At 38.8% G+C, this 10,324-nt stretch overlaps 1 protein-coding gene across 5 annotated transcripts in view; it reads left to right on the plus strand.

Moving 5' to 3' along the window:
* The window catches only part of PIEZO2 (piezo type mechanosensitive ion channel component 2), a 203,256-nt gene that overhangs the window by 131,747 nt on the left and 61,185 nt on the right, over positions 1–10,324 (plus strand). For all 5 annotated transcript variants that reach the window (XM_079982831.1, XM_079982834.1, XM_079982833.1 and 2 more), the window contains exons 12-16: positions 1,060–1,202; positions 2,290–2,526; positions 6,051–6,174; positions 7,620–7,894; positions 9,689–9,837. In XM_079982831.1, the coding sequence (XP_079838957.1) occupies positions 1,060–1,202; positions 2,290–2,526; positions 6,051–6,174; positions 7,620–7,894; positions 9,689–9,837 (928 nt within the window). The remainder of the gene's footprint in view (positions 1–1,059; positions 1,203–2,289; positions 2,527–6,050; positions 6,175–7,619; positions 7,895–9,688; positions 9,838–10,324) is intronic.

Consider the following 10,324-nt stretch of genomic DNA (forward strand, 5'->3'; position numbering starts at 1 on the left):
AAGGGGAAGATCACCTTGCTAATAGATTATGTATATCAAGAATGTTCCTTTTGGGCATTTCCTGAGAACTTCCAAGCTCACTCACTTTAGGATTGGCAAGAGTGCCTTGCTCAAAGCAGAAACACCCCAATGGCTGTTCCTTCACTATGTGACATGACAGTTCATTAACTCAGGATGTCCTAGGAACTCCCCACCCATGTCTTTTGTTATGAATTGTCCCTCATGCTCTTGTGAAAAAGCCTCTTTCACATTTAGAGTGAGACAGTAAGTTTTTCCCATGAGTGGAAGCAGAAGGCACCCCCACTTTCTTCAACCTGTGAAGAAATATATTTTGTGGTATTCTGGCTTAATCTTCCCCACTCAAAGTGCTCCACACTTCTCTGTAGTTCAGTCCTCTGCACAGGAGATTGCTCCACAAGCTGAGATTTTTGAGTTGCTTCCAGGAGACTGATACACAACACACTTTCTCAAACCATACCACTCCAAATACAGACTATAAGAGCATGAGTCTTTATTTCCTCAGCTAAGCCTTTAGTAGAACTTCCTTTCTCACCTCTCCCTGTGCTTTCCTGACTCCAAGCCATGTTCTTTATTTTGTTTCAAGACTTAGTCAGGAACCCTTTGCAGAGAGACAGCAGCTAGTAACTTTCTAAAGGACAAGGTTTTTCTATTTTTGAACGATTTAGTGACTTGGCTGAGCTGCCACCTTATTGGCCAGCCCACCACTTCCTGAGTCTTGTTAAAGAGAGGGATTCCCATTGTGCACAGATATAGATATAGACAGTACTACAAATTTACACCTCCAATTTTAATTACCAAGCATCTGAATATTCTATACTATTATAGCCACTTCTACTATTATCCTTATGAGAAAAAGAGGATTTGGAGCCTCATGGTCATACCATGCATAGATCCAAAAGTTCTCTTCAATGAGTTTCAGTTAACAGAAATCTAACATAAATAGAAATCTTCCATGAACAAGACAATCCCCAAAAGGGAGCCTTTGAATACAATTCATGTTGAGTTTTGCAACTCATGCAGTTCTTTTTGTCCCCGCAGAAAAGAAAGAGGAAGAAGAAGAGGAAGAAGAGGATGAGGAAGAAAATGTTGAGGAAGAAGTGAATCCCAAAGTTCATGCAATGGTCACAGTTTTCCATTTTATCATGAAGCAAAGTTATGTTTGTGCTCTGATTGCCATGATGGTAGGTTATATAACATCTTTGTTATAGCTCGGATAACAAATGTCCATTTTGGTAACAAGACTATTTTGTGGTCGAAGTCCTACAATTGATCATTATAATTGTTACTCCTTTTAAATTTGTAATTTTTCGCTCAGCATTAGAAACAAACATGCTTAATCTAATGTAATGCTCTTATTCTTCAACCATTTGTGTATTGTCCCTTGCAATCCTTTATCTGCTGTAATGTAGACATATTACTTTCATTGCAACTTCCATTTGGTCCTGAGGTAGTAAAGAGCAGGAGTTTAAATTTGTTGTTAAATATGTTGTAGTCCTAAACGATCCAAATAAAAGTTACCCTGATTCATGCTTAGCGTTGTGCTCAATTATGTCTTTGTACAAACCAAGAAACATGGTTTAAAGGAAACACTGATTAAATAAGCCAGCTTTATAATTCATGGTTTTAAGTTAGCTTATTTTGAAATTGTTAAACCATGATCTCTAGATAGTATGGCACAGCAAGCTGTGATTCTGTAAGAATAGGATGCTGAAAAGCCACAGGGCTTTTCTTATAAAAATGAAACTAAATGATGCAGAAGTTCTCCTGGCCATGTGGAAGAAGGATGGTGGCGAGTTCGCAAACCTGAGGCTTCCCGATTATGTAAAACTCAGAACTCAAACTAGGTCATCTTTTTTTAACAATCGATCAATTTTAAGCTAACAGTAAATCATGGTGGTTTTTAAAAAACCCATATTAAATTCCAGTTATTAGCTATTTATGCCATTGTCTATATTAACATGAAAACACATGTACATTGCTAATCTTTGCTGGATTTTCAGATGACTGGAGTGTTTCTGCTGTAGCAATATAAAGACATAAAATAAAGGAGAAAAGTGCCTCAGTGTTAACTGTAATTCTCCTAGAAAAACTTCTCAGTTGTGAAAGTTTATGTCAGCTTTACAAACAGTAGCTTCCCAGTTCTCAATAACTAATGGGAATAGGATACACCTCTGACTTAGAAACTTAGCACTGTTAAGAAAACCATATGCTTACATGTTTTCCTTTTAATGGACATAATACTTCCATTTCTTTTTCTTTTCTCTTAAGGCCTGGAGTATTACTTACCATAGCTGGTTGACATTTGTGATGCTGATATGGTCCTGCATACTTTGGATGCTGCGTGACCGAAGGAAATATGCTATGATCAGTTCACCTTTTATGGTGGTATATGGAAACTTGTTATTAACATTTCAGTACATTTGGAGTATTGATCTGAATGAGAACGAACTTCCAACGGTTTCAGGATTTCTAGAACGGAAAGCTCCTACAGAATTAGCATCAAAGGTAAATAATGTTTTAAAATGGAATCAATCTGAAGCCAATGAGATCCTCAGTTCATACAGGATTTTACATTAGAAGTAAAAGAAGTGAAAGGATTTTTGTTGTTGAAAAAATACAATGTGTGCAAGCTATGAGCAGGATCTAAAAAGCCCTGTATATGTACACCTAAATCACCTCTGTATGGGTATACCTGGGGTGCATTCAGATGTGGTGAATATTGCATTAGTTTCCTTGATTTTAATGCTGCTGTTTCTGTCCCATCTTCTAAAATTCCTTTCACATTATAGTACCTGTTGCATTATGGAACTGTGACTTCTTGACCGATATAACGGCATGTCACACTAAATTTCATTTACACTAATGGGAGTGGAATGGCAGAACAATGGCACCATCCTTGGACAATGTCACTATAGCCCCACTCTTTCCACACATACATGCTTCTGTTCTCCTATTACTGATCTATGAAAACAGCAGGAAATAAATTTATACTAGTATACTGCCCAAGTTTCATAACTTTAACCCTACAATTTTTTGGCTTAACCAGGGTTGCAAACAGATTATTTCTGCCACTAATTAACATTGGAACAAATGCTAAACTTTCACTATATTATACTAGATTTCAAGAAGTGGCTTTTATGTTGTGTGAAAGCTCAAATATAATATCACATTTAGTAGTCTTTTTTTCTGAAGCAAAGTAGGTACAAAATGTTTCATGAATCCCACTATTGCATTTCATTATTCCTTTGTCTCACTAGCCCAAGCACCTTCATTATGATGCACTAGATTCTCTCTCAAAGTGAATTCTGTACTACTTATTCCCTGCTGGCTACTCCTTAATTTATAATGAATGTGAAAATGAGCAAACGCTATATTATCTTCTCTCAAAGGCAGCATTAGTGCTCTTAAAACAGATTAAATGGTCCAGAGGTTCTGTTGGATATGTTGTACACTTTCTCTCATTGATGCTATAAATTTCTCTCAAGAGATTTAACTGCTTTAATATGTTGCCAGCAACTTTGCCATAAACTTTGATTGGCTGCTTTGTAAAATGTCTTATCTAAAAGTAGTGGCTATCAGAAAAATGAAATTATGGTATCAGCAAAAAAGCTAAATGTATACACCATAGTAAGTAAGTGACATACCCTAGATATATTTCACTGAATAAAAGACACTCTGTGGGTTTAGACATAAATTTAATTTTGCTTTCAATAGAAAATGACAGATAAATAGACCATAATGCTCTCCGTTTCGTTTTTCAAAGTATGTGCTCTTAAATAGAAAGTGAGTTGCTTTGTGGAAGAGACTACTCTCCAGAGAGATTTTGAAAATGGAAGCACAGTGAATATTCTGTGTAGACATTTGTATGTGTTAGAAAATGCAAAAGAGAAAAAGGAAGAACCATGAGATACAGAACCTAGTCAGTCACAGAGTAAATGTGCTTATCGCTGCCTTTGGGAAGGGAGAATAAAGTGCTGTTTCACTTATTCTTTATACATGAAGGCACCACCCAAGCCTCTGAAGATGAGGTTGCACAATTCTCTATTCTATTCTATTTTTCCCGGTAATTTATTTTATTTTATTAATGTTTATATACTGCTTAACTACATTAATCTGTGAATGTTGTAACCACCTTAAAAGTACATAATCCTACATGTTTTAAAAAAAACTGTTGACAATCAGTGAAGAATTAAGACAAAGCATTCTAAAGGCAAAGTTGGGTAGGAATTTGGCATGGGTGGTATGGTTCTCACTGACTATGCAAGGCACAAAACAATCAGGGAATCACAATTTTTTTAAAACACTACCTTTTCCCTAAGTAGGTCAGAGTGCTGCTGGCTCAACAATCCAGGGGATTAAGGGAAACTGACTACAAATCAATTCTCAAAGGACATAACATAACATAACATAACATAACATAACATAACATAACATAACATAACATAACATAACAACGTAACATAACAACGTAACATAACATATAACAACAACAAAACAACAACATGAGGGAGAGTGCAGGCACTGGATAGATGTGTAGTCTGTTATCAAAACCATAAGTAGAACCTGCAAATCACTGAAAATAAAGATTGTGTTATCATATGAAGTACATCAAGGATATAAAAGTATCTCAACATAACTGGAAGAAGTTGAGGACCTGTTTTACACCCATCAGCAAGCACAATCCTGCCCTCTTTGTCTCTGCCTCTCTGCCTCTCTGCCTCTCATAAAGAAAAGGAAACTAAATTAGAAGCAAAATAGAGGACTGGAGAGTTATCTACGTTTCTCTTCTTCCACCCGAGGCAGCCAAGCCCAGTTGACTGGCAAACTGAAACCAAAAGGCACAAACAGCACTGAATAAGGAGTTGTTCACTGAAAGTCATTTGTGTCCATGGGTCATGTCTTGTCACTGGTGTAGAGCTGAAATTTCTTATGGAAAAAGGGGTAATTTTGCAAAATTTTCTCTAAATTTAGTGACCATCGCACAAAAAATGGTGGGGAATACTTAGAGAAAATTCTGTAAAATGAAACTAGATCTAGAGCTTTGTGCGCAATGGTGGCCAGGCCACCAACATAGTTGTTGCAACATCAAAACAACAACAAAGCAAATCCTTATAAAATGACAAAGAAGCTAATGGTTCTCGCAAATTCTTTGCCCACAAATCAGGTGGAGAGTTCTTGGAGGGAATTTGTGTACAGTTATATTGGTGACAGATGAAAAATGGAATGAAAGGTATATAGTAAAGGTAAAGGTAAAGGTACCCCTGCCCATACGGGCCAGTCTTGACAGACTCTGGGGTTGTGCGCCCATCTCACTCAAGAGGCCAGGGGCCAGCGCTGTCCGGAGACACTTCCGGGTCACGTGGCCAGCGTGACATCGCTGCTCTGGCGAGCCAGAGCCGCACACGGAAACGCCGTTTACCTTCCCGCTGGTAAGCGGTCCCTATTTATCTACTTGCACCCGGAGGTGCTTTCGAACTGCTAGGTTGGCAGGCGCTGGGACCGAGCAGCGGGAGCGCACCCCGCCGCAGGGATTCGAACTGCCGACCTTTCGATCGGCAAGTCCTAGGCGCTGAGGCTTTAACCCACAGCGCCACCTGCGTCCCCAATAAGGTATATAGTTGTCTCATTTTACCATTCATCCCCAAATAAAAGCACAGTCTTAGCATCAAGATGGCTCTAGAGACATTTGGGGGCCAGATTATGTTGGCAAATGTCTGGGAGATGTTCAGCAATATCATCGAGTTCTCACAAATTATTAACAGCAGGAATGGAAACCTGTGGCTCTCCATATATTCATAAACTCTTAAGTGCCATCATCCCCAAGCAGCATAGAATAGCATGATGGAAGCGGTAATCAAACATCTATAGAGGAACTGTTGCCCCATCCTTGAATTACAATGTCAACCAGAGTGTGTCCATCTCGTAAATACAATGTTGTAGGTATTTCTATTAGATAATGAATATTAAACAACATATTAGGTGTTCTAACTTTCCCCCTCTGTCCTCCTCCTCCCCATTTCTCCTTGCAGATTCTTTTCGCAATTACATTTTGGCTACTGCTCAGACAACATCTCACTGAGCGGAAAGCTTTTCAGTTAAAAGAAGCTGTTTTATCAGAGGTAAAAGTTGAAGAAGAAGAGAGTGAAGAAAAAGGTAAATACAGATTACATTAAAAAAAAATCTGAGTGCTTAATGCATTCTGTACATTCTGAACGCAATCTGTGAGCCCAAAAGGGACGAACGTGAGAAAGTGTGACAAAGAGGAAAGTGAGACAAAGAGGAAAGTGAAGCGGTAGTAGAAGGTGCAAAGGGCAAAGAAAGTGACTGATGGAAATGACATTGTGTGGGGAGTTCGGCTGATAGAAAAGTGAAATAGGGCAAATGAGGAAAAGACAGTGTGAAGTAACGAGGTGGGACACAAAGGCAACAACTGTTTTGCGCGGGGGTTACGTTTAGTGTTCGAAACTCCCATTGTTCTAGGCACATTTTGTGATGGAATTTCATTAGTGTGAACAGTTTCTAAGTTCTGGGTGCAGTACTGTGCCTAAGATTTCAGATTAAAACTGCAGAATGGCAGGAAAGGAGGAGCTTTTTCTGGCTCCCCACTTCCAGCTACTCTCTGAAGACTGGAGAAGAGACCCTCTTAAGAATATTTGGGGGGTGGGCAGGGGAAGGACTGGACCATGTGAAAAATGAGTCTGCTCTGCCCTGTTATGTCTCTTCCTCCCACCCCTTTCCTGGCCACTTCCAGGTTGTGGTGATGCACACGTATGTGATCGCGCACATATTGGACAAGCATAAAATGGTCGTTGCCTTACTAAGTGAAGAATTTAACTGAAATTTAGCAGGGAGAATTAGGGAAATTCTTGGTCATTTTGCATGTCGTGCTTCTGTTTCTTTTCTCAAGTGTAAAATGCCATTTTGAAGAACTTTTGCCAGATAATGAAATTTTACCAAATGATATTTAAAATTATATAGAACATATTAGCTATATATGAAAATGAAAAATGAGTCTACAGGTTCGCATTTTCATTGAATTACCCAACTCATATGTAGATCAGATGATTCAAGTGAGGCAAGTTATAGAGGTCAAATCTCATATACATGCATCTTATAGTAAAAGTCATCAGTATCTAGAAAACAATGACTCAATTTCAGTTGATTAGCACTGAAGCTAAGACAAGGTCGGTGAATGGTTCCATGGCATAAAATGCAAATATAGGGAATTCAAACATGTGAATCAGATCCCAGTAATGCAAGCCTTCCATTCTATATCATTGTTGCGGAGCCCCCTGCAGTGCTCAGTCTGGGCGAACCAGTTGCGCTCCCCTAAACTACCACTGGTAACTTCCCAGCTGCTACTCATCCTCTCCTTTACCATGGGATGAGAAGGAGGCTGGCAGGTACTGGCCTAGCATTAGCTCACCTCACATGAGTAGTTTCTCTCTGCTCCCTCACCTGCTTTAGCTTTTCCTGTGCTATGTGTCCTGCCCAGTGTAGTTGCACTCTGCCCACAGTAGTCTTGTTTTTACCAACAATGCAAGACCATGTAATATGAACTGAGCAAATGTAAAGTTCATGACATTTTGTATTTACAGAAGAGGAATCCCAAAAAGATGAAGAAGAATCCCAAAAGGAAGAAGTGGAGCAATTGGAGGGAGAGGAGGAAAGAGGGGAGGAGGAGGTGGAGGAGGAAGAGGAGGAAGAAGAAGATGTAATGAAGGTCCTGGGAAACCTGGTGATGGCTATGTTCATTAAATACTGGATTTATGTCTGTGGAGGAATGTTCTTTTTTGTCAGCTTTGAAGGGAAAATTGTCATGTACAAAATCATCTATATGATGCTCTTCTTGTTCTGTGTAGTCCTATATCAGGTAAGTTAAACAAAATGTAGGGTTTTTTCAGCTTGTTACTTTTTAATTAATGTAACCAGGGTATATGTTTAATTACCCTTACTATATTTTTAAAACAGCAATTGTTTGTCCTAAGCAATAGGTTTGGATTAGAAATAATTTAAGTCCTATAGTGTGGATTACTCTTTATTGTGGATTTAACCATCTCTTCAGTGTTCTTGTGATTCCAAGAGTAAGGGTACAGCACAAGACAATGGCAAGCACACATTTCCTAACCACCAAGAGCCTATCAGCTCTGGAGTTTGCTGGCCATTACGGTGAAAGCTGCCTCATACATTCTCCTGGCACCTGTACATTTTCCTGGGCATGGTGACAATGAGAGACTTCTTCTTATACTCCCCCCCCCCCCGATGTGACCCTCTGTTGGCTGCCCCTCTTAATTATTTTACATCAAAGTCAGTTTTTACAGAGTGATGCCACTCCCCGTGCTTTCCTGCAATAGTGAGGTTATATAGCAGTATCAGCAAAACAATACAGAATTCAGTAGAAAAACATGTGAGTCCTAATCAATGGGGTTTATAAAGGTTCAGCAACATGTCCTTTGCATACAATCTGTTTAGCTCTCAGACAATGTCTTATGCCAAATCTCCCCTATTAGCCAAATCTCCTCCTCTTTTATGAACTATGTTCTCCATGCCCCTTCTTGCCTAGACCATGTCTACTTGACAGTGTCCTCGGCAGTTAACATAAACTGGGGGGCATCACCTACTGAAGGTGATGTCTGAAGACCTAATCTATTGACAAAGTCGATTAAGTTTGTTTACCAAACTCTGTATAAAGAACTTTTGGCAGACTGTAGCTATGCACCCACTCACATATTCTAGTATAGGCTTAGCCTTCAATGGGATAGAGACATATTTCTTAGACTACTGCTGTAGCTTTTCACTACCTCATAGTGTTGTAACTATGGTTCTTCGGATCTCTTTTTTCTGGATATAAAAATTTAATAAACTTGCTAGTTCCTTATCTACTAAAAGAAGGTAATAGATCAGAGTAACTTAAAAGATAAAAATTTAAAATTCTGTGAATATATATATAAAATAAAATGGATGACTGCAACACCAACCATAGCCAAGAGAAGCTCTTACACTGGTGGTTAGAAAGAACAGGAAGTGGTTTGATGGGCCTTCCTGGGCAGATAATTCTGAGTGCCCCCATGGAAATCATCTTCTCCAAATGCTAACCAATTTCATGTCAAGCAAAAGGGAACTCTAATCAATAAATTTTTCTTCTCTCCCTCTACCCCCCCCCTCTACTCACCTATACAGCAATTAAAATGGTGCATAGAGCATAGTGGAGTTCAGGAGGGTTACTGCATGCAGGGAGCATTAACTATGCCACTTTAAAGACCAGACAAATTGCAACTTGTTTCATAATCTTAGCAGTTTTCATTTAGTGCAGGAAAAGTTAATTATGACCCTTCAGAATTTGGGCTACAGCTTCCATTACCTCTGAGCACTGGCCATGCTGACAAGGGCTGATGAGAATTGCGATCCAACTAAACCGTGTATTCCCTATCCCTAGTTTAGTGTCATATTTATCACTGCAGTTAATAATTGCCTTAACAGGCCTTCATATGCCAGGCAAACAAGAGGCAGACCACAGCCCTTCAAACAATATTATCGACCTCCTCAGTAAACAAGAAATCCAACCACAATCCATTGAAATTGCCATGTTCAAATTGAATTGAATATAAGCAATTATATTTATAAAACGCTAACAGTTTGCTTTACAACATGAATTTCTGGTTCCCAGGTGCACTATGAATGGTGGCGGCGGATTTTGAAATATTTTTGGATGTCAGTGGTGGTTTACACGATGCTAGTACTTATTTTTATCTACACATATCAGTTTAAATCATTTCCTGGGTTGTGGAAAAACATGACAGGGATGAATGAGAAACAGTGAGTATTTTCTGTTAACACAGTCTCACCTTCTATTAACAAATACATTATGGATTTGGGTGTTGCCAGTCCTGCACAGAAGTCCCACTGATATGAATGCAGGTTAAATTGGATGGTGATGGATTTTTCTTATTCATGCTATCTATTCAACCACACATATGAGATGCAAACCAATATTTGTTTTATATTTTATTTTAATTTAAAACATTTCTTAACTGCTTAATATTTTAAAGATCTCTTAAGCAGTGTCCACTATGTACAATGTGAAAACAAAAATATGGCTATCATTCTAATCCTAGCCCTAAAGTGGGGAAGTCACATGTTATGCACGTGAGTCAAAGTTGGGAAGAACAGTGTTTCCTTTGTGAAGTTGGCTGCTTGTTTTCCTCTCAGCCATATTTATTTAATTTTTCCTTAGCTTTATCTCCCTTTTCTTTCTTTTTCTCACCATCCATTGGCTACAGTTTTGTTCATTTTTCTGCATCAT

Source organism: Podarcis cretensis, assembly GCF_951804945.1.
Source record: "Podarcis cretensis genome assembly, chromosome: 7".
In the NCBI taxonomy this organism is placed as follows: domain Eukaryota; kingdom Metazoa; phylum Chordata; class Lepidosauria; order Squamata; family Lacertidae; genus Podarcis; species Podarcis cretensis.